General features: G+C 44.8%; 1 protein-coding gene across 1 annotated transcript in view; it reads right to left on the reverse strand.

Moving 5' to 3' along the window:
* Positions 1 to 1,947: 1,947 nt before the first annotated feature.
* ERBB4 (erb-b2 receptor tyrosine kinase 4) overlaps positions 1,948 to 23,552 on the reverse strand; it is a 595,862-nt gene continuing 574,257 nt past the window's right edge. Inside the window, exons 26-27 of the mRNA XM_031505345.2 lie at positions 11,370 to 11,661; positions 1,948 to 9,518 (exon numbers count right to left, since the gene is read on the reverse strand). Coding sequence (XP_031361205.1) covers positions 9,082 to 9,518; positions 11,370 to 11,661 — 729 coding nt within the window. The 3' untranslated portion in view covers positions 1,948 to 9,081. The remainder of the gene's footprint in view (positions 9,519 to 11,369; positions 11,662 to 23,552) is intronic.

Genomic DNA, 23,552 nt, shown 5'->3' on the forward strand with positions numbered 1-23,552 from the left:
CTGGTCAATTTTTAAAATCATTTTCACCCCAGGGAGAAAGAATCTTTGACTGCAGGAAAGCAGATTATCTACTTGGGACAGGCTGGAGGGAGCAGGGAATGCACTGGTGCTGTACCAACACTCCAAAGCATCCCTAGGAACCTGCTTGGGGGGAATAAAGAAAAAAACTAAAAGCTAAAGAAAAAAACCCCATGAAAGCTGGCAGAGAAATTAGGCTTAGCAGTGTGTTATAGGCAGGTTAAAGGAACCAAAGGGAAGCTTGGTTTTTCTCTCTCCTGACTTTTCCTGGCTTCTGGCAGCAGCATCCAAATAGTTGCTGGCCCAGTTGTTGAGAGATTATGCAGGAAAGGCTCCTGAACCTTGCAATAGCCTCAGCCTCATCAGTGGAGCTGAGCTGATTTTTACCTGCTGCTCTCCTGTTTTACTTCATGTCAGTGCATCGGAGAGCATGTTGGAAATGAGGGGCTCATTTGGCCTCTTCAGTAGCTTCACAGTCCTTGTGTGGTTTGCAAACTGAGTGCAAGCTTCAGATTTGGGCTCTGACTGAAGTTGCTCAAGCAGCCTCTCCTGCTGGGAAGGTCCCAGAAGTGTTGCAGTGCTACCAATAGCTGCTGGTTTTGCATTTGGAAGGAGCAAAACCAATTTCCCCAGTGCTCAGGGCACAGGCTCGTTGCAGTGGGTCAAAATGTGCCAGCTGGGCAGTATTGCCCATGCAAACCTCAGTGAGCTGAGCACTGAGCAGCCACGGGCCAGCCTGGCGTGTGAGGATGTGGAACAGAACTCCACCTCTGGTAACGCAGCACAAAACTGCTTGCAAAAGCTACACTGTGCTTTCCATGCCACTTCAAACTCCTCAACCACAGGGCCTTTGCCAAGCCACTCTGAGTGAGTAGCAAAGGGCTTTAAATTTATGGATTTCACTAGAAAATAGGTGATTGATTTACTCTTTCCTTCATATTTTGGGCAGTTAAGTAAAACCCACTTGGGGAAAAGAGGTGTGTGTTTGCATGTGTCTTAAAACACTGGGAATTGTGTGGGGAATGCTCCAGGATTCCAGCACTCAGAACTGTGTGGGGAATGCTCCAGGATTGCAGCACTGGGAATTGTGTGGGGAATGCTCCAGGATTCCAGCACTCAGAACTTTGTGGGGAATGTTCCAGGATTCCAGCACTGGGAATTGTGTGGGGAAAGCTCCAGGATTCCAGCACTGAGGACTGTGAGGAAAGCTCCAGGATTCCAGCACTGAGAATTTTGTGGGGAATGCTCCTGTGTGGGGATTGTTCCAGGATTCCAGGATTGAGAATTGTGTGGGGATTGTTCCAGGATTCCAGCACTCAGAACTGTGTGGGGAATGCTCCAGGATTCCAACCCCGAGAATTCTGTAGGGAATGCTCCAGGATTCCAACCCTGAGAATTTTGTGGGGAATGCTCCAGGACTCCAGCACTGAGAATTGTGTGTCTGCAATGACCTTTCCAGGCTGCTGGGGAGAAAATGGAGAGGCCATTTGTGAAACAAAGAGTTGCAGTCCAGGGAGGCTGGAGTGTTTTAAAATGTGGCTCAGAGAGCCAAATGCCCTTTACAGGTTTCTAGGTAAATTTAAAATTCTTTCCAAGGGCCTGGCAATGTGGGGCAGTGCTCAGCAGCCAGTGAGGCAGACTGGGGGCAGTGGGACCAGCTTGAGTTAGGCTGTGTGCCAGACCCCATGGGAATTAAGCTGTGGCACTGGCAGGGAATGGCTCAGCCAAATCTCACATGGGTTTTAAATGAGCCACAGAGTGGGCATTGCACTGAGGGCACCTGGCAGCTCCTGGGGAGGGAATATTTTAACTCACTTTGAGCATAGGAAGCATCTCCAACATGCCAGGCCCTTTCCAAGGCTTTCCATGGACACAGGGATTCTGTAGCTGCACTCAAGCCCACCTTCCAAGAGATTTCACTTGCGCACAGAGAGTTTGTTTCGTATTTTATTGAATTTCATTTATATTAAATTAAAAATATATTTCTGACAGATTCATGTAACAAAAAGGCAGAACAGTTTTCAAATTGTTCAGCTGGGATGAGCGTGGGTTGATGCAAGGTGGGTCGCAGTCTACATTTGCCTTAACAAACAGATAAAGCTCTACCCCAAGGACCATGAGGAGAAACTCCGGGCTGCACACGGGAGTGGGGAATAGAACCACACAAAGAGAAGATCCACAGGTTTCTTCCCAGCTTCCAAACAAGACAAAAGGGAAGGGAAAGGAAGGAAAAAAAAAAAAAAAAAGGAAGAAAAGAAAAAAAAAAAAACCCGAGAAACCGTGAAAAGAAGGGAAATTATGCTAAAATATGTACCTAATATTAACCCAGGTCTGTAAGTATTTTAACAGTGTATTATTCTCAACAGCTAAAGTATGAGAAACAAAAGGTTAAAGTAACATTACGCCACACACGATTGGCATACCCTACTGTGTAAGCAAGTGCAGAAAGTCTGAACACACCACAACAGTGCTAAAACACAGAATCACACAGAATGCAGAAAATGGTACCTCTAACCAAAACCAGAGGGTGGGAAGGGACAGAAAGCAAAGGGGAGGAGCGGCTTAAATCACAAGCAAATTACCTATATACAAATCAACCCTAAGGACAATTATGTTCCAAACAATGGTGTCCACAAGGAAAATAAAAGCAACATTATCCTTATTTACAAATGCAACTAGCTGTGTCTTTAACAAGCTATAAAAATACTATTCACATTTTCAAAGTAACATACAGTAGGTATTGAATTTCTTTTTATTTTTGTTTCAGAAAGGCAGCTAACTCTGAATGCATCACTTTGCAAGAAATGAGTGTCTTCCCCAACCTGCTGACACTTCTCTTCTTCTGAAGGTACTTCATAAGGCAGAAGTATTGTTGTTTTATGCTGTGGCTCTTTCAGAGCGTGGAGGATTGACAGAAACCCAGACCACCCCACCTGTGTGTGCTGCTGGTCCCTCTGGGCTGGCCCATGCTGGCACTGTGATCAGGAGTCACCAGGAGCTCGGTGCTACCCCAGTGTCACCTGCCAGGTGGGAGGCTCTGATTCCCAGGGGACAGTAATGTCATACCCAGGGCCTGAATTTGAGCCTCATCTGAAAAGTCAGTGGTTCAAGACCACCAGGTCAGGAAATGAAATTTGGCTATCTCTGTTCTTAGAAAGAGACTTCTTTTCCCTTCAGTTTCCCTTCCCTGATACCCATTTAGCAATTCCAGCTTACAATACTGGGGAAGTAGCAAAAACTGGGCAAAAGAAGGGATTGAAACCAATTGTGAACAATGTATTGAATGGGTATCCATTTCCATCTTTAAAATGCTGTAAAAAATTCCCAGTTTTCTCATTCACCTGCTTTTCCCTCTTGCATTAACCCACCATAAGTACCCCCACAAGCAGCCAGTACCTACCTCCCATCCCAAATCCAGAGGAGCAGTGATTTCATGCATTCAAAGTTAGCTACCCCCTACACAGCTGCTCAGTTAATAATCGACCCATTTAACAGCAGGACCAGTTTATGCTACATATGTCAGAGTACCTTACCTCGAAAGAACAGCAGACCTATCTACACTTAGAAAATACCACTCACAGTTCCCTACTGTGGTTATCCCAAAAGGGTTTAGTCTTCAGAGTGCTATGGACAATGCAGTGTTTCCCCCTAGGAGAGCTGCAAGGTGGGGCTGGGGACCAAAGGGCTGGCAGACGGCGCTCCTGTGGTCACACCTGAGCCAGCAGCCTGATGCTGAAGGGCAGGATGCACCTTCTCAGCAGGTGAAGGATTCATCCACAACACCTCTGGAGTGTGATTTCATGGCTTTTTCGTTGGTGGGGGGAGAAGAGCTGGGACAGAACTACTCACGCTGCCTAACGCCTCATGAAAGTCCCCTTAAAACCTCTCTCTGCCACGGTCCACAGAGCTCGCTTCTACAATTGAATCATAAAAAAGGAGCAAAAAACCCCAAACAATGACTTTGATGCCTCTTGTTTCCCATTGGGATGTCCTTGGGCTTCCCCCTCACACTTTTTCCTGTATTGCTGCCACAGAGCCCAGCTGGAGGACACCCTGGGCAGAAGTGTCCCTCTGGCTCTGGTTAGGAGAGGAGACTGGCTACAGTTCAAGCCCCACTGAGTCCATCAGTCAGCCCTGAACAACCACAAAAATCCCTAAAAAGTGCTCTGCATTGTCCAAACCTGCAGGCAGATCCCAGCCATCACTGCAGCAGCACCACCAACAGCCTCACCTGCCTGTGAATTCCTTGGAACAAACCACTATTCCACACAGTGGCAAAATAAAATAACATTAGAACTGACTTGGAGACATGATTTTTGGACATTTTTGAGTGGTGCTTCTAACCACATAGCTTTATTTTTGTTATTTGTTCCCAGTCTGAAAGCCCCATTTGTAACAGTGACTGTTTCCACCTTTATAGCAACAGGCAGAAAAAAAAAAAAAAAAAAAAAAGGGAATCCTGCACAGACAGTGGTGCTTCACTGAGGCTACTCTGTGGGACAACTGCAGCTCCCTGTTTGATGAAATGAACAGCCTCATTGTGCCTTGTCTCTTGATCTCCCAGATGGAATCAAGGAACTCAAACAATTCCATCGTTCTGTTAGCTGCCACCATGATGCCCAACATCTAAACAGACAAAAACAGATTTTTTTTTTCTTTAATATTTGATTTTTCATCCCCAAAACCAAGCTGTATTTCTAGACTGACTCACCTCACAACTCATACTTCTTCCCTGTGCTGCCCAGCTCTACCTAAAGCTATGGAAAGAATGGATCCACAGAGTCGGGGCTGAGCTGCTCTTCTAGAGCTGCCACCTTCCTTCCTGCTGGGCTGGGATTAGTGGTGGCTGAGGGTGACATCTTCAGTGGAAACTGGCATATGAGCCTTGCAGTCAAGAAACACATTTTCTACCAAGTATGTGGTACATCCAGGAGTAATACAACATTTCTTTGTACACAGAAAAGGATTTCAGGGTATCTCAAACAGATCTACATGGTGGCTCCTATTGCAGATTTATTTCCATAACTTGCTACCTGAGAGAGACAAGCTGTTTGAAATATAGCTGTAAATACTCTGCTACATCTGAGCCAATGGCCATGTAAAAAATTCCTCCTGGCTGTTTTGCAGAAAAAGGAAAATCTGAAAAGATCTGAAGAAGTAAATGTTAAAAGTAGTTGGTTTCAGCCAATTATGCTACAGTGAGTCAATCGGTCCCAGCATCTGCTTGCAATAACCCTCAGGTAGGTAATGACAGCTAGGACAAGTAACACTGAAAGAGATCAGGAGACAATAATAAATGTTGTTCTCTTTCCTTTAGCAGGATGCTTTGTGCCTTGGATAATGGCTGAGCCACACTCAGATAAAAACGTGCTCTTGAAAAGGTGGTCATTGCTCTCCTGTGGCACAGGCTGTGACAGGAGGAAACAGAACATTTGTAAACTGCATTCTAAAACCCACAAAACCCAGCCAGACCCCTCTGTAGCACTAGAGTGAATCACACCCAAAGTACTTCTGCTGATCTGCTCTCCTGCTGCTTTGTGCTGACAAAATGCAGTTTGTGTGTGTGTGTATGCTCTTCCCCCAAACCTGTCATTATCCATCAAAGACCTTGGCCCTCATCTTTCATCCCATGTGAATCCCAGTGGAATGCTTGCCATGATTTTGCCATGTGCACTTGCCCAAGTTCTTTCCCCAAGCCAGCAGCAACACCCAGAAAGGCAAAGATGTGAGTTAGGGACAGCCAGGCATTTCTGCTGGAATTAAAACAGCCAAACAGTTCTGCTCTCAGTTTCCCTTTCTTTTCTTCTTTAGCCATGATTAAACTATCTGTTGCAAAGAGGCAAACCTGCCAGCTAAGCTCACGGAACCCAAGGGCCAGTTTTGGCAACTGCAACTCAAACCAGAAGCTCAGAAAATAATAATAAAAAAAAAAAAAAATTGAGAAGCTGCAGCGTGTGGAGCTCTCCCTCATCCCAAATCACTGTGCTCATGAAGCCTCTGCCTGTCCTCTGTTATCCCAGACCCCACTAGCATGGCTCTGCACGGCTCATCCTGGCTGCCAGGCAGAGCCCCTGTTCCAGCTTTCCTGCTGCCCCACCTGCAGGAGCCTCTGCATTTCCATGCTACTTAATATATTACAGCACACCCACAGTCAACAAATAAAATTAATAAATAATTCAAGCCTTGTAAGAAATAAAAGGTTAAACTGTTAAACCCCACCAGTATTTACACTTGGATTACTCCACGGGCTGGTTTCTAAGATGAGCACTACTTCCTTGCCAGAGGAACAAACAGGCTCACCTTGTGTGAGCAGCTCCATCCCCGTGCCTGGCTCTGGAGGTGTGCCTGCCTCTGCCCCAGCAGCCTCTGAGCTCATCTCTGAATCCAAACACGTCAGCTGCGCCAGCATTTCATTTTTTATTTTTTCTCCATTAGGAGTTACTCTGTTATAAGAACTATTCAGGGACAAATCAACCTTTCTCCACCTACCTATGGTCCTGCAGGCAGCTGCTGTGCTGAACACCCACATTCCTGCTCTGCTCCCTGCCACAGGCAGCTTGGCAGCATTGTCCCAGCCTGGCAGACCTCACAGCAGGTGAGCACTGCTGTGGGCAAACCTTCCCTGGAGCAGCCACCCTCTGTGCCCCAGCCCCTGCCCACTGTGTGCTCCTGCCCCACCAGCATGGTGAGGAGCTACCAGAGGCACCAGGAGAGGCCCCTCAGTGCAGATGGTATCCACCTACCCCCTGGCAGTGGCCATTTGGTTGTGTCACCACAAACCACCTTGGTACCACTTGACCCAAGGTCTCCTTTTACCAGCTCGAAGCTCTGTGCCTGTTGCTGCTTCCAGAACCTTCAGCTGTGTACCTGATGCACACCTGGACACACCTGGTACACCAACAGCTCGCTGGCTGAACCAGCCTTGTGATCACAGGGTGTTTTCCATCTACAAGGGTAACAACGAAGCCAGCTTTAACATCTTTTCACACCTTTATCAAGCTGACCTACTAAGCTTCAGGTAGCTGTTGCTTACTCCCTTCCTCTGCTTCTCTAAGATTAAATGTGGCAAGCTGATGGAATGGCAGGAATTTAGAGGAGGGTGATGCCATTTCCAGACCACTGTTTGCTGCTGGTTTTGTTGCCAGGTTAGGTCACCCTAAAGGTCCCAGCCCTAACAGAGCTGAAGCACATAAACTGAAATACTGTTGCATCACCCAGGATTGCCATCCACCAGGTATTGTCTCTTCCCTTTAAAAGCCTTAGTGGATAGAGACAGGCAGATCTCCAAAGGTACCTCACAGTTCCTAAAGATGTTTGGTGGGAAGCAGGCTCACAAATGCTCTTATACACACGGTGCTGGTGTGCCAGGAGCAAGCCTTGGTGTCTCTGGCCCTTGCGCCTCCTTTCCCAGCTCCATCTGCCCCAGATCACTAAAACCATCCAGAACTCTGCTTTGAAAGAGATTTCCAAAGAGGAGCAGGTCAGGGGGTGTCTACCTAAAAACTGAGGTTGATAAAAGCAGAACTAAGTGCAAGGAGACTGACTCATACTTATTTACATTTTTGACAGAAAGCTCTGCGAATCATGCATTTTGACTTCTCAAACCTCATATGCACTGTCTTCTGTGCCAGAGTAATCCTCCTTTTTGAAAAAATGGTATTCTGTACTATGCTGCAAGCCAGAGGAGGACATTTTCCTCCCCTGATCCTTTCCAGGGCTTGCTCTGCTGTCCTTCACAGAGCAGCAGAAGAGCTGGCTGCTCTGTCACTGTATTCTCTGAAGCAGTCACTGCATCGGCCTCTCAGAAGTGGCAGGCATTGTTCCAAAGACTTGATTTTCTTCATTTTGGCATTTCCACAGTCATCCTTTACAAATAATTTATATTTCTTTTTTAATTTAAAATTATTATTTTGCATTTTGCTGGTCACTTCCATATTGCTTCATTCAAAATCCAGAAAACAGTTCAAATAAAATCAGAGGTTAAGTGCAAACTAACTTTCCAGTGAACCGCTATGTGCGTTTTCTCCAGTCCAGTGTCTGTCTTCCAGTTTAAAGGACCCTTCCCACCCCACCCCACAGAACATCAAACTCTTCAGTTCTCTGTCTTGTCCTCAGTGCTGCCTGACAGCATCCCCAGCTCCCTTCATGACCATGAAGAAGAAAAAGAGGGAAGAATTAGTGACAATCTTTTGCAGTGTTTACAGTCAGCAGGTATAAAACAAGAAAAGCAAAATTTTTGGCATACAAATCTTCATTTCTTGGCCTGGTTTTTAGCTTCAAATGAACATATTGAAGGTGTGGTTTTGTTACTCTCTTCTGAAGGGTATTTTGTGTTTAAAGTGATCGCTGTGTTGGCACACATATAAAAATGGTCGTGTCAAGTACCAGCTCTGAGCAGGAGTCTCTGTGGCTGGGAATTGGCACAAAATCACGGTGTGGCTCAGAAGAGGTGTTTAGCTGTATGTGGGAGTCACATAATCATTTCTTGGAAAGCCACAATGAAGATCTGAATGTTTTTGAAAAGCTATGTTAGCCATTTTCAGTTGCTGGGATAGAAAGTGTTAGAGAAAGAAATTGGATTCTCAATCTCAATTACTACGCTATCACACAGGATATAAAAATTGTCCATTTTTCACCCTGATGGAAATTGCATGGAGATTTCCAGGAATGCTGTACAGACTCCCATCAGCTCCTGCTGAAAGAATCAGCCTTTCTGTGGCATTTCCTACAGTTGGATCACTGAGAACGAGCTCGAAGCACCACCTGGCTTCTCTGGGCATCCAACCCTGTGTCTGCCAAAAGTGGGGAAGGCCAGGTTGGACACTCCTTCTTTCAGTCTCTGCCTTCCAGGCTCCCCAACCCAATCTGCAACCAACTCCGAGACATCCTTTCACTTAGAAATATCAAAAATGAGTGAACTGGCAAGAAGAGGAAGCTCGTGGGAGAAAGAGAGGGAAGGGAGGGAGGAAGGACGGGCAAGGGCAGAGAGAAGGGGGGAGTGAGAGAGGATGAGTGAGGCAGCTAGAAGGGGGTTGCCTTTCCACTTCAGTGAGAGCACAGCCACTACACCACGGTGTTCCGGTGTCTGTAGGGCGGCGGGGGCAGCACAGTGCCAGGCTTCAGGGAGAACTCGGAGAGGTATTCAGGATTCTCTGCCACTATGGGCCGGATCCGTCCGTTCTGTTTGTAAAAGTATTTTGTGCTGTACTCTTGCAGGTAGTCCGGGTGCTGGAGGGTGCTCCGTGGGGGCAGGCTGTGGTTCCAGTAGTCTGGGTTGTCAAAGGCCTTCTTGGCTTTCTCTGGCAAATTGTTCTTCAGGTACTCGGCATTTTCCAAGGTGCTGGCGAAGGTGTTGAGGTACAACGGCTCGTTCACGTACTCGTCCTCGGCTTTGGGCTGCCCGTTGGGAGCCTTGTGGTACTCTGGGTTGTCCACAGCTTGGAGATCTCCATTCTTTCGTCGGGAAACAAATGGGTTCTCTTCCACTGGGTTTAGGTAATCTAAGGAAAGACAAAAAATAAGTCAGCCTATCTGTGTCAAAGCACTTGGACCACAGCACCCTCTACCTCAGCCAATCCAAGAAAAGTCCAGATGGGATCAGGGGCCAACTATGCTGAGCACACACTTGTGAAAAATGAAGTTTTCCACACACAGTGTGGGTTAAAACAGAGAAAACAGACACCTTGGAAAACTGACTTATCAAACACCCTGGCCAGCTGAGCTACAGCCAATGTGCTCTCCTGGCCTTCCTCTCATTGTACAGTCCATAGACCCAAACACACGGAACAACTTCTGCCTCTGCTACCCTGGACCTATTAGCAAACCCTGTGCCCTGCAGTCCTTCCATCCAGAAAACTCTACAGGAACCTTATTTAGGCTCTCTGCACAAAGCCTATCCCCAAGGGCTAACTTTTAAGACAGCTTCATTTCTAAGAGAACAATTTGCCTGATTAAAAAACCTTCCAAAGGCCTTGAAGCATTATGAAAAAAAGGTTGTACAAATGACTCCTAGAAAGGGAACAAGAGAGCCTTAGATCAGCTGCAAAACGGGACTTGGAGCAGGCTACAGTTGCCTCAAAGCACTTGCTGTGGATTAACATCCCATTCCCAGCAGCACAGTGCTGCTCAAGGGCTCTGCACACACCTCCACAGAGAGTCCTGGTGCAAGGGGTCATCTGGTTTTATCCTGGACGGGGCCAAAACTATGAAAGGCAAAAGTTCAAGACCCAGTGAACACCTTTGAACCCTCAGCTGTCACTGAATATGAGCTGAATAGCAGGACATTTGTTTTTTTAGTGTTGACAGCCAAGCAGTGCTTTGATTTGAGCCCTGCAGCTGGCATGGAACACACGGTGTGTGGCCACACGGTGACAACCCTGTGTGTGTGCCCAGGGCATCAGGAAGGAGCTGCTTTCTCTCCTGAGCTGCTACTGCCACATCCCTGAGGGCTCAGGTGGCTCCTGCAGAACTCTGAGGGTCCCCGGGGTGCACCTGTACATAACTGTGGGGTCATACTGAAGGTGAATCACTGCAAGGGAGACCCCCACAACTGCTACTGCCATGGGTCCAGCCCCAGGGCTCCCTCCATTCCTCCATCATGGAACACAAAGGACAAGTGGCTCCCAAATTCTTAGAAACACACTAGTGACTTGTGACTAGTCACTTGCAATACAATTGCATTTATTAATTTCTTTAAAGCTAATGCAAAGCTTTGGAAGCAAATTAATAATGGCACATCCCCTTATATCTAAATGGCTGCTATCATTATATAAAGAGGAAGAAATGAATGAGGGCAAACTGGGAAGTGCAGCATTGCTGAGCAGGAACAGATTTAGGCAATCTTCCCCTTGCAGTGATGCTCTCTTTAAAGCACATCTTATTCTTTCAGTCCTAGACTTCTCTTGGGTATAAAATGCCAGCTGTGTGTATCAGTTCCGTGATAGGTTCAACATGACATTTACCAAGCACAATGCCAAGAATAAGATCAATAAACACAGCAAAGTTGGGACTATGGCTGGCTGAATATAGATCCTTTCCTTGGAAATAACTGAAGATTTGTGTTTGGGTAAGAAGGGGGCTTGGCTTTTTTTCATTCCTCTTGTTATTTCTCAAAAAAAAAAGTAAAAGGGGGACTTACCAGCTTTGACATACTGGCACATTTGAGCATCTCAAAGTAGAAAATTAAGGAGAGAAAACCAAATCCCCGTGTAAAGGAATATTATCCTAGTCAGAACGCTTCAACCTGACGGGTAACTAAATAAAGCCATTTTTGATGAAAAGTTGCTGTCGTACAAAGAGCAGAAATGCAGCCAGGCTAGAGCAGGAGGCTCTCTGGAAAGGCAATATTTTACCTGTTTTGGGTTTGTCTCTCATCGGTGTCATGTACCCGTCCTCATCCAGCTCTCCCCGCACGACCCGCTCGGGCATGAAGACGGTGGGGTCAGCGCTGTACCTCTGGGTGCTGCTGTCCTCTTTTGCCAGGGTTGCCACCTGCTTCTGCATCGTGCCATTGCAGCAAGCATCTTCAAAGATCTCTGCTGTGGCCCCTTGAGCAGCTGGGGCTTCTGGAAGGATGCAGCCAGGAGCCCTGTAGGGCATCGGCACCTCGGCCGCGTAGCCGCCGTCCCGGTACACAAACTGGTTCTGCTGGGACAAAGAGCACGGCATGGGAAAGGAGAAGCTTCAACAGCAAGTCGTGGTGTGCCTCCCATGCCTGCCCTGCCCATCCTGAGCTTCCAGGCTTTGGTGTGGAGCCACAGAGCATCCTTCTGCCCAGTGGAGATGGAAATGGGGCAGGAAAACTTGTCTCCTGGTCGGCACGTGGAGGCTGGACACACACAGCTGCAAGAGGTGAAGGTGGTGGTTCCTCCTCTATTACTCTGGCAACCTGCCCTGACTTCTGATCAGAGACCTTTAAACCTCACGTGTGGGAAATCTCCTGACTGGGGATAGAAACCACTATCACCTCTGTTTATTCTGGGTGATATTTCTAGTGTGTGCTGTGGTGGGAATTGTGGGGTCACCACACCAGGTGGAATTCCATCAGGAACTGCATTTCAGGGTCACCTACACCATGTGGAATTCCATCAGGAACTGCATTTCAGGGTCACCCACACCATGTGGAATTCCATCAGGAACTGCATTTCAGGTTCACCCATGCCGTGTGGAATTCCATCAGGAACTGCATTTCAGGGTCACCCCACACCATGTGGAATTCCATCAGGAACTGCATTTCAGGTTCACCCATGCCGTGTGGAATTCCATCAGGAACTGCATTTCAGGCTGGTGAACTGTGTTTGTTCATACCTCAACTCAGTGGTTTAACTCAACCTACCATTTTGCTTGTCAGCACAGACATGCAAGGAACTTTCATCATCATGACCTGCAGATAGGAAGGAAAGATGTACAGATCCATCCAAGCCTTTCACCTAAATGCTTTTTCAGAAAACTTGCCAGAGTTTTGTGTGTGGGTCCTTAGAGTTTGCACATGAATCCAGGCTGAATCTGGATATCTTTAACCATTTGATTCCTTATATAAACACTTCATTACCTGGTTTCGAGTCATTTATGCAGGGAAAAGGAGTTTGAAAAAGGAAAAAAAATAGTGAAAAAAGGAGGAAAGCCTGAAGGATGAAGGCTGAATGTGAAATACTTACTCCTGACATAGGGGTGTAGGCAGGAGGAGGGCTGTGTCCAATTTCACTCTAATAGGAAAGAAAAATGAATGATGGATAGGTAACAAGAGGCCACATGAATGAAACAAGTCACATGAGCTGCATGAGCTGACTGGGAGAAACATGCACACCAGGCAGATTTCCTAACTGGACCCACAATTCAAATTCAGTCAGGGCAAATGTCTCACCCCCAACAACAAGCTGTGTGTCTTAGAAAAGCAAGGCTTTTGCCAACAGGCTTGACTCCTGCACATACTCCTGCTATACCCTTCTGCCAGTAAAAGTTTAGAAGATCAGCAACTTAAAAAAATACTGTTCCAGGATGGCATTATGTGTCTGTGGGCTCTGCTCCATCCCCAGCACAAAAGGCTAAAGGCACTGTCCTATCTTTAGCTCTTCTGGGCTGTGATTGTAATATTTAAATACATATTCTGTAACTATAACAGCACAGCCCTGTCCCAAGATGTCATCAGGCAATGGACTGCCATTAATGTGGTTATTGCTGTTTTTGTTGACAAGAGCCTCTCCAGTCAGTGGCCTGCCAACTAAGATCACTATAATTGTGTTTTTTTCATGCCTCCCCTTTAGTGCTGTACTAAACATATCTGTCTTGCAACACCCCTTACCACAGAACCTTACACATGGCTCTTCTCCACCACTGCTCTCTGCACATATTTTTTAGTTCTTTACTGTTTTTCCCCATGGGCTGATAACCTGTGGCCACTGCTCCATTAGAACAGGAGGCAAAGAAAACAGCTGTCGTGCCATTTAGTTGGCTTTAAAAATTAATATAAAAATGTAATATTAAAAAAATTAATATAAATGTGTAAGTATCCTTAAATTGACTAGTAATTGCAATGTGAGGTCATAATTTTGTAGGCTTCCAAGATTACCCTCAAACAATTCTTACTGGTCAGGACATGTGAGAAGAAAATATGTTTGGATTTTACCAGGTAAAACATAGTTTGTTTTGTATGTGAAATGCAATTTACTTTGTTGATTTTTGCTGGGGGTGGTGTGGTGGTGTTATTTTTGTATTTTAAATACTATCCTGAAATCAGAGGATGTTCCTTTAGCGAAAAGCTCTAGAATTTTGAATTTTTGATCTTAAAAGTCTCACTGGAATGATCATATCTGTCTTTTTGAGATAGACAGAGACCTTAGTGGGCTGGTTGCTTGAAGACCTCACTACATAAGCCTACTTAAGAAGTCTCAGCTTGTACACAAAAAAAAAAAAAAAAAAAAAAAAAAAAAATCAATACTAGCTCCTTTTGATGTTGTAATGTGAGTTATAGCCATTAGCTGTGGAGTGCACATCCATCCACAGTGGAACTCATCACACTCCAGAAGGAGCCTCACTTCTTCAACTGCCCACGAGCAGCCCTCCTCAGAAATGCCCAAGATTTCATTCTGTACACCACATGATTGAATTTTAGGCAAAAACATGACAACGAGGAGAAAGAATAAAAGCCAAGAAAATGTCTCCTAAAGCCTTTTTCCGAGGCTCTCTGGTACAAAATACCAGTGACACATCAGCTGTTGTAGCAGCCAATATTTGTGTAAAATGAGCCCTGATCCAAGAGCGGTAAATAACATTTCTGTGAATATTGGCTAGTGTTATTGCTTTCTATTTATTAATTTCATTTTCCAATTCCTTGCTTCTAAAATCTCCTAAAGGTAAATATCTCCTGCTTTATAGCAGGGACACAATATTTTCTGGCTGCATCTTAAACTGCAATGAAATCTAAGCCTTGTTGGGTCCAGCCCCCTTGCTGCTGCAGAGTTGGTTTTCCTGGCCAGCCACAGAAATATTGATAGGGTTGCACAGTCACTGCTGTTTCTTGCTCTTAAGCAGCCTGCTAAACTCACAGGACTGAAAGATTTCTCTCTGAAGCAAGGACATGAACGTACACACGTTTGAACCCACTCTGACACTGCTCAAAACTCAGCTCTCTTTTCCTCTCTTTCTGCCCTCACACACAAAAAGCACCAAACAGGAATAAAACACTCCAGCCTTGCCACTGGGATGCTGCTCCCAAATCCTGTTCAGGGGCATCCTGTGCTCCAGACCTCAGGCAACTCAATAATTCCCTGCTTTGAGCAAAAACTGGCAACACTTCTTTGTGCCATTCCTCAGTCCTGGGCTGCGTGCCCCCAGAAACAACTCGTTCTCCTCCTTCCCCTAAAATCTCTTGACCTAATTGCAAACCAAGGGAGTATCCAGGCTCCAGTCACCAAACCAAAGCATCCTAAGACATGAGACCTTGCTGCAAACACCACAATTTCTGATTTATGGGAGTGGATCTGAATAAAATGAGGGATGGTCTGCAGAGCACACAGTGCAGTGTCCAGCCAGCCCCCAGGCAAATTCCAGCTACATTCCAAGGGAGCAGCCTGGCATTTCACAACTGATCCAAACTGGAAAGACCATTCCAGGAGAACAGCCACCTCTTCTTGGCTGCAGTCCTACTTCCACAGAATTTGCAGATTTCTCCGCCCTGCCACAGACAGCAAATATTTCTGAGAGGAAAATCCAAGGGAAAAGCACGCCCCATGAGATCCCTGTGTCATGTTCAATAGAAATGGAATGCTGTTTGTATAGTAGTTACTGGAAGGCTTTGCAGACCTCTGGGCGTTTCTGGTCCCAGCCCCTGCTCAGAGAAAGGCCATATATAAATAGAAAGGATTTGACACCTCCCTGGGCTGTTAAGGTTCAAGCATATCCATCCCCACAGCTCACAGTGTCTGACACGAGTCTGGCATTCCCTGGCCATAAAGGTGGGGACTGGGGAATCTTTATAGGAAATTATGAGATCCCAGCCCTTTTTCCAGCAGTACCTTTTCTCAGAATGTGACACACATTTTAACTTAAATGTTGATCGTGAGTACAGAAACAATGTAAGCATCAGTTTGCTCCAGTCTCCAACAACTGCTGCTTTCCACCATCAAAACATCCAGCTTAGATCCTCCAGGGAAAAAAAATACACAGAAGAAACAAAGATTAAGTCTTTTTCTTTGTTTCAGTTTTTTTCTGGTTGCTGTTTGCCAGAGGACAGGTAGGATTTGCAGGCAGCCTGGGCTCTAACTCACTTCCCATAGATTGAGATATGCCAGCCCATGTCCTGGCAGAATGGTGGATTTAAGACATCCCTGAAGCTGTCCAAAATAATTTTGGGTTTTTCACTTTGCCCTCTGGGTTCAGCTCAGTACTGACCAACTTCTTAGCTTCAGATAAGTCATCACCACTTTCTCTTGCATCATTTTCTCTCATAACAAATGCCTGTTCTCATACTTGTTAAATCTTTTAGAGCAGTCCACATGGACTGGGATATCCAAACTGCCTTCTAGGAGTAATTTAGTCTGGACTGTGAACAGTAAATGGCATACATCACAAACAAGACCTTGGCATGAGAAACAACATACCCATACATAGCACAGAGTATTTCCTGTGCTGTTACTGGAAAATACCAGATATAAACCATATATTTTCAGTCTAGCACTTCACCAAGTAGAGAAGTCAAAGATGACAACACCACCAATGAAAACAATCTCTTAAGAGATGCCCAATTTGGGCAAAAAACTCAGCATCCAGCTACACTGACAGGAAAAGGTAGAAAAAATGGTTTTCTGTAGCCTCAACTCTTTGAGCCTGATACCCAGGCTGGAAATAAAAGCATTCAGCTGTGTGGCACCAAAGGCTTGGAAACCCAGCTGATCTCTGGAGCTCAGAAACCTGCACCCATCCTCCATCCTACCTTCAGAGGGGCTGGAAAACAGATTTCAGCTGGCACAATTTGCACTTTGATCTAAGCATGACACAGGAATGGAGGTGCAAGGATTCCCTTTGCCTTTTACTTTGTGTTAATGCATCTGAGTGTCAGAGAGAACAGAGACAGCTGGCATTGCCTGTCTTTTCCTTTCAATCTCCTTGACTCCCACATCCTTCCTGTCACCCATGACTAGCTTTCTGTCACTCTCTTCTTTAATACACTCTCCAAGACAGTAAATGACACCTTTTAACACTGAGCCAATTCCTCATTATTTGAAAGGGATAAGGAACCATTTCCCACCTGTTCCAGCACTTCCCTGTGGGACAGAGGGCTCAGCACTGCTCCTGCTCCTGGGCTGTCCAAAACACAGGACCAGCAGCATCTCCTTTTCTGTACAAACCTCAAGCCTCAAATCCCAAAACAGGGAAAGGATGGAGAATAAGACCAGAACCACAACATGCTCATGATTTTTGATTGTGACATGGAAGACAAAAAAAAAAAAAAAAAAAGGCACAAAAGAAAGTTGATGAGTGATCCTGGGAGCAGCAGCAGCCCCCTCCTATGTGCATGCTGCACTGCCATCTTCCCCAGCCTTTTTTATACAGTAATCAAAGGATATTCTGAGCCTCTCAAAATGCCATCAACCCTCATTGAGAATGAAATAGAGCACATCTCCATCGAAGCCTTTACAGCAGTAATCATTGCCACATGCTGGCCTGAACAGGGAGCTTTTACAGACAAAGATGAGTTTTAAAAATAAAATAAAAAGCCTTCCTAAAATCTGAATAGAAACTTGATGATAATCTCCCAATTTTATTATGCAAGGGGGAAAAGAAACCCATAATTGTGCACTCCTGGTCTCTTAAAGCAAAGAATAGGCTTCTTGATGAAATGCTGAGTTGATTTAGAGCAGGGCTGAGGTTCTGGTGGCAATAATAGTCTAAAAGAACTAACCATCCAGCTGATTTGGATAAAATAATCATTTTTCAACATTCTAAATCTACACTTCATCTGTGCCTCCTCCCACTTCTCCCAACTGCATCTTTTGGAGAGTCTTTTTATAGCTTTGAAAATTATTTTCCCCTCCCCTCCCGCAGCATTCAACAAGAAAGACAGACTCTTTACCCTGGCTAACAAAGGGCATTTTTTAGCCTGTGCTGGCATTTAGCTCCACTACAGCTATGTTTAGAAAGTACAGTATTTAGTATTGGTTTCACAGGATGCTCTCTAGCCCTCCTGCCACCTGGGAGTCCTGCCAAAGCATCACTCCAGGAGCCCCACTGCCCTGGGACACCCAGCACTCCCCACCTTGGGGGCCAGACTGGTGTTTAAGTTGTTAAGCTGCAGCTCCCTGCAGCTCTGCCTGGTGCACTTGCAAATCATGCCCCCTTGTATTTTTCAGGTGTTTTTACTATTTTAAGAAAACCACAAATAGTGTTCCTCACAAATGGATGTTTTTCACTTACAATTTCTGCTTCATGTCTCGTCACAAAAGAAAAAAAAAATTTCTCCCAGCTCTCATAATTATTTCCTGACTCTCAGTCCACTTTTCCATCTACTGAATTATGTAGAGTTGTTTAGCTTGCTGTTTTCCAAGAATGCCTCATCAGTGCAGTGTAAAAATATTTATTACTTACTCTTTTTTTATCTATTGACTTTTTCTTTTCAGGATAGAAAAGAAAATGGATCAGCTGTGAGCTCTCTTTACTGTGAACACAGCCAGCAGCTATTCATGGATCAAGCAGATGTTGCCTGATTTTAAACCAGTTTATATTAAAGCTCAATGAATTTACATGTCACACATCAAGGATGGAAGCAATGCACAGCTCCAGCCTCTCCCACCAGTTCCACTGAGCTTGCAGAAGGTACTGTGAGGTGGTGGTTTTGTTATTAACCCATCTTACAATTTGTAAAGCCAAAATACCATCCAATTCTTTAGGAAAGTCTCCAACTCTTTAGGCCTTTTAACTCTTTATACTCTCCTCTGACTCTAAAGCTGTATGCTTGAATACAGAAGCCTGAATGTGACAGAAAATAGCTAATGCATTTAAAAACCCCTGTTTTAAGGTGCTTCCCTGCAAAATCATGAGTTAATTTGGCCAGTTGGTCCTGATGATCAGTTCAGGCTGAGAAGTGTTTACTCCTTGAGAGGTATCACTGATTTCAGCCAGCCTGGCTGCACAGCAAGAAACTAATTGCAATAAAGCACTTTCAAAGAATTCTCTCTGAAGACCCAGGAATTATCTATTCCATTTGAGTCCTCCATAGGAATTTTCTTCCTTTCTCCTCTAGCAAGACAAGCGCATTTTAAAAAGGTATTAAAATACATATTTAAATAAAAAGTATTTAAATACCTGTTATAGATAGACATATTTTATAAGAAGCTTTCCTTTTTTATAAAAATAATTTTTCATGTAATATATTTTAGAGAGTATTTTTGCATGCTTATTCTCAGTACCTCTTCACCCTGAGCAATGAAATTAGGCTGACTAGCCTGGGTTCATCTCCTGCTTTTCATGGACAGGGTTGGCCTGGTGCTATCCACACTTTCAACAAAGGCTAGAAACAGACTCAGAAGAATTTTCCAGAAGAGAAAAGTAAGTAGGTAAAATATGTGCCAGACACCAACTGAAGACTAAGAGCTCTTGGGAAGTGCTTAATGCAAAAAGCAGAACAGAACAGACAGGAGCCTCCTACCACCAGAATATCTGTAAAACTTAGGAGAGTAGAAAATAGGAACTGAAGCTCTTGAAAGGGGGCTTGGTGGACTTTCAGAATTACCCTGATGGTCTGAAGGCAGTAAATGCAGGCTTAGACTCTCCTGGGGAAATACACAAAATGTTGTGTTCAGCAAAAGACACACAGAAGGGCTTCATACAAACTTCTGCAAGTAATCATGCAGTTTTAAAGAAGCAAGAGAGCAAATACAGAGTTACTCAGTGTAATCATCTGAAACACTGTGAAATGCTTTGAATCAAGGTCTAGTTCATTTACAAGACCACCTGTTCTGGCGTTGGAGACTTTATTCCCACACTTGCATAAGGAAGTGACAGAGGCAAAAAAATGACTACTAAGATTTTCAGAAAGTTTTTAATCACTTTTTAAGGAGCAGCAATTAAAGAAAAGGGATAGAAATAACTAAAGAAGACCACAACTTGACAGACTGCCCTAAAAAGGTATCAAATTTTGGAGAAGATTTGGTCATATTATTTTTTGGGAAGATTCTGCAGAAGCAGAAAGGTGGCAAACACCACAAACAAACCAGAAAAAGGACATCTGTGTTGTCACCATTGAACAGCAAACACAAATGTTAATATCCTCTTTAGCCTTTTAAGCAGAAGAATCAGAGAATCACAGAATATCCTGAACTGGAAGGGACCCACAAGGATCAAGTGCAGCTCCTGGCCCTGCACAAGGCACCCCAAGAATCACACCATGAGAACCAGAGATTTCTGATAGCTGACAGCTCCTTAAATCCAGCACAAAAAAATGTGCATGGTAGGCAGGAACAGGATCCAAACCCTGCTAAAGAGTCAGCATTAATTGCCCAGCGAGACTGGGCTGTATTTTCCATCCTACCTGACACAATCAAGGCAATCTTTCTATGACAAACTCCACCTCAAACAGAATTTCAGCACTTGTCTATGCTATGCCAGAAGGTTGGACAAAAATGCTTTTGATGGCCCCACACAGTCTGGAGGTCTCTTCACATACATTTTGGATTGACTTCAAGATGAAGCAGTTTTACTGCCACCAGTCCCATGTGGCCAGGACACACCTGGAGAAATGACCTGGGCAGGAACACCTGATTTCCTTCTCTTCCAGGAAAGGAGATGGGACCAGGTGATGCTAAACCCTGGACACAAGAGGAACCATGGTCAGACCACCACTCCCTCCTGGCTTTGCCAAGGGGCAAGGATGCTGCACCACCAGACCTAAGGCCATGCCAGGAGCGTTGCAGTGGCACACCAGATCCTGCTCAGAGAACTGAAAACTGACCCCCAGTGTCCCACAGTCTGCTTCAGCCAAGCAGCAGGGTCTCCATGGACATATGGATTAGACATCTCTGGAAAAAAAAAAATTGCTTGGTATTTAATTACAGGGTTGGCAGGTGCTTCCATGATGTACAGTGTATGGAATAAAATTCCAGGAACAGCATCAATAAACAGTATAGACAGTTTTAGTCTGGAATTAGCCAAGGATTTAGAGCAAAAAGCATTGTGGGGCACACAGAGTATTGTAATAATGCTGTATTAGCATTATCTCTGCACACACAGGACAGCACTCGTTAGAAATACCTGAATGAATCACCTAATGGTTGGAAATCAGGACACTCGAGCACAAGCTGGGGTCCTGTGCTCATGGAAACACTGCTGAGGATTCAGCTTATCTCTCAGAAGCACAGAGCTTCTAAAACTCTGTTTTTCTGGAGTATCTCTGGACAGCGGAAAATAAAAAGTGGAAAAAGCCAGAGACAAAATTGCAGCTGAAGAGTTTCAGATCCTGTGAAAGAATTAAATTTAGCTTAGGACGCTAATTTTTATTTAAAAGCTGCAGCAGTCTCAGGGTGGACTTCACAAGAGAGGCCAGGGTCAGAGCCTGTGCACAGGTAGGTCCCAAGGACATGCCAGCAGGGAGCCAGCATGGATGTGATGGAAATGCTGGAGCTCTCTCTGAACCTTGTAGCTTCACAAATCTCTGTAACCCCTGGAGGAAGAAGGATGTGAGACTTGCTGGGGAGCTGGCAACTTCCCAGAAGCCTTCCCTCTCTCCAATCTTCTATCCACAGGCTGCAGCACTGTGGTATTAATGCACATCCAAATAGATCTTTTCTTCCCATGGCTGGGAGTGGCTTACTCCAGCCTCCTCCAGTGCTGCCTCTCCCACCAAGAAGTTGCAAGGATTTAGACCTGAGACCACCACAGGGAAACTTCAGGGCTTTCATGAGAAAGTAAATGCTCCTGTTCTTTGTTCCTTTGTGGGAATCGGAAAAGCAGAAACTTCTACAGACACCAAAGAGTTTCATCTGCAGCCTTGGAAGGAGCTTGGAGTGATGGAAAAATAAAGTACACAAATATTGAATAGAAAAATCATAAACTTAGGTTTCTATGATTGTAAGTAAGAATATACCTTAAGTAAATAAGAAACTGCATTGGTAAGATGGTGAAGGGTTCATAATGTAGGGGTGTGGTTGTGTAGAGTAGCTAAGAGTTCAGAAGTTATAATAGAAGCACATATGTAACAAAAGTATAACAAAACTGTATAAGTGTAACAAAAGCCTATCAGCCAAAAGTATCCACAGTGCAGAAGGAATAAGAAAAGGTGATAGGTTAGAAAAGCAAAATAAACCTTGTGGCAAGTGTTCATTAGATCAGAAAGTTCTATATTGTCTCGTAACAAAGAACTTGTGACTACTCTGAGCTATGGCCAACTCCTTGCTCCCTTAAAATCTCAGGGCCTCTGAGACTGATGTTAATCTGAGCAATAAATGGTTCTTAGCCTGAACACCTTCCCATCCCCTCATTACTAGCAGCAATGATGATATTCCTCGACTTCAAAGCCTACGTGTGAGAAGGTTTGTGAGCTCCTTGCTTTCCTCCTTCCCACTTCTGTCCCCATGGAGCTGTGCTGCTGGAATGTTCAACCAACGCTGCCAGCACAGAGAAGGAGCCCTGATGGGCTCCTTGGCCACTAAAGCTGCCACTGGAACAGCTAAGGTGGGAAGTACAGTATTATTCATGCTGCTTATTCCCTGAAAACGACATGGAGTTCATGTAGCTCTTGTCTGCGTGTTTTCCTTCACCACACTGCCTCACAATCTCCCATAAAATGCAATTTGCCAGGCACACTGAACACAAACTGCCTAAGCTGCATCCTTTCATTTGGTGTCCACGGCTGCAGCAGCACCATAATGAGTTTGTGCAATGCCAATATGCACTGTGCTAAACAAGCATAAATCAGAGACATCCAAAGGAATCACCAAGACAGAATCAGACAAGCGCAGGTAGAGAGCTCTGACAGCATTTCAGTTCCATGTGATTCCTGTAGCTGACATCCATCTGTACTGAGCTATGCACAGCAGATGCACTATTACCTTAAAGGAGTGATTGTGTTATGTTTAAATCAATCCTCACCAAAAGAATAGTGAATGCACCAAGAAACTGACTGCTTCACAGAGGCAACAGAAATGTATGTGGCTTTCTGCACACATGTATTACCTCCAGAAAACACCTCTGCAAAGGAAACCAGGAGTGCAGGGCTTCCAGCTCAGCCCTCTCTGACCTCTCTGTCTGATCTGGGTCAGACAACTTGGCTCACAAACTGCAAACTTTTGGCAAAAGGTAATTCCAGCTTTGTATAAATGTTAGATTGTCGTACAATGCCAGAGAAAAACTCCCAGCAAGTCACTGAAAAGAGGATACAGTCTTGCTACTTGCAAAATTGAATTGCAAAGCAAAGCTCCCACTGTCCTTAGTGGTACAAGACCACAGTTTCAAACCAAGATGGGAAATTGTGAGCTGAGGAAAGGAGATATCACATCAAGAATGTGATGGAGTCTCTCTGTATGGCAAAAATAAGGCCTGGGGTCTTTTTCTGCAGCTCTGCTGAGTTCAAGATCACATGTGTGCAAGCAGCTGCAATGGTGTGCTTTGAAGCTGGGAAAAGGCTTTGTGAAAGTTATTTAAATTTTCATATAATAACACTGCCACCCCTAATGATAATATTAAAAATAAATGCCTCTGTTTTCATTCCACGAATATCCCAGTGACCATGCTGGCTGCTCAAATAACTCTCTGTAAATAAATCTTTCAGAATATTAACTCTAGGATTTTTATTGGGATCCCCTCAGCTCTAGTGAGCTCCTCAACTGGGCTGGTACCAAAGACAGAGGGCAAAGGGAGCTGTCAAAAAAACAACATTTTTCAAACAAAGTACATTTTTCTACTAAGCCTTGCTTCTTTAAGTGTGTCCCAATGTTTCCAGCAAATGTGGGAGTGGGATGAAGATAACAAACCCACTGTGTCAGACCCTGCCCTCTCAGCCCTGTGTTGGTGTAAATGGCAAACTCAGCTGCAGTGACTGACATCCC

Source organism: Lonchura striata, chromosome 8 (genome assembly GCF_046129695.1).
Source record: "Lonchura striata isolate bLonStr1 chromosome 8, bLonStr1.mat, whole genome shotgun sequence".
Classification (NCBI taxonomy): domain Eukaryota; kingdom Metazoa; phylum Chordata; class Aves; order Passeriformes; family Estrildidae; genus Lonchura; species Lonchura striata.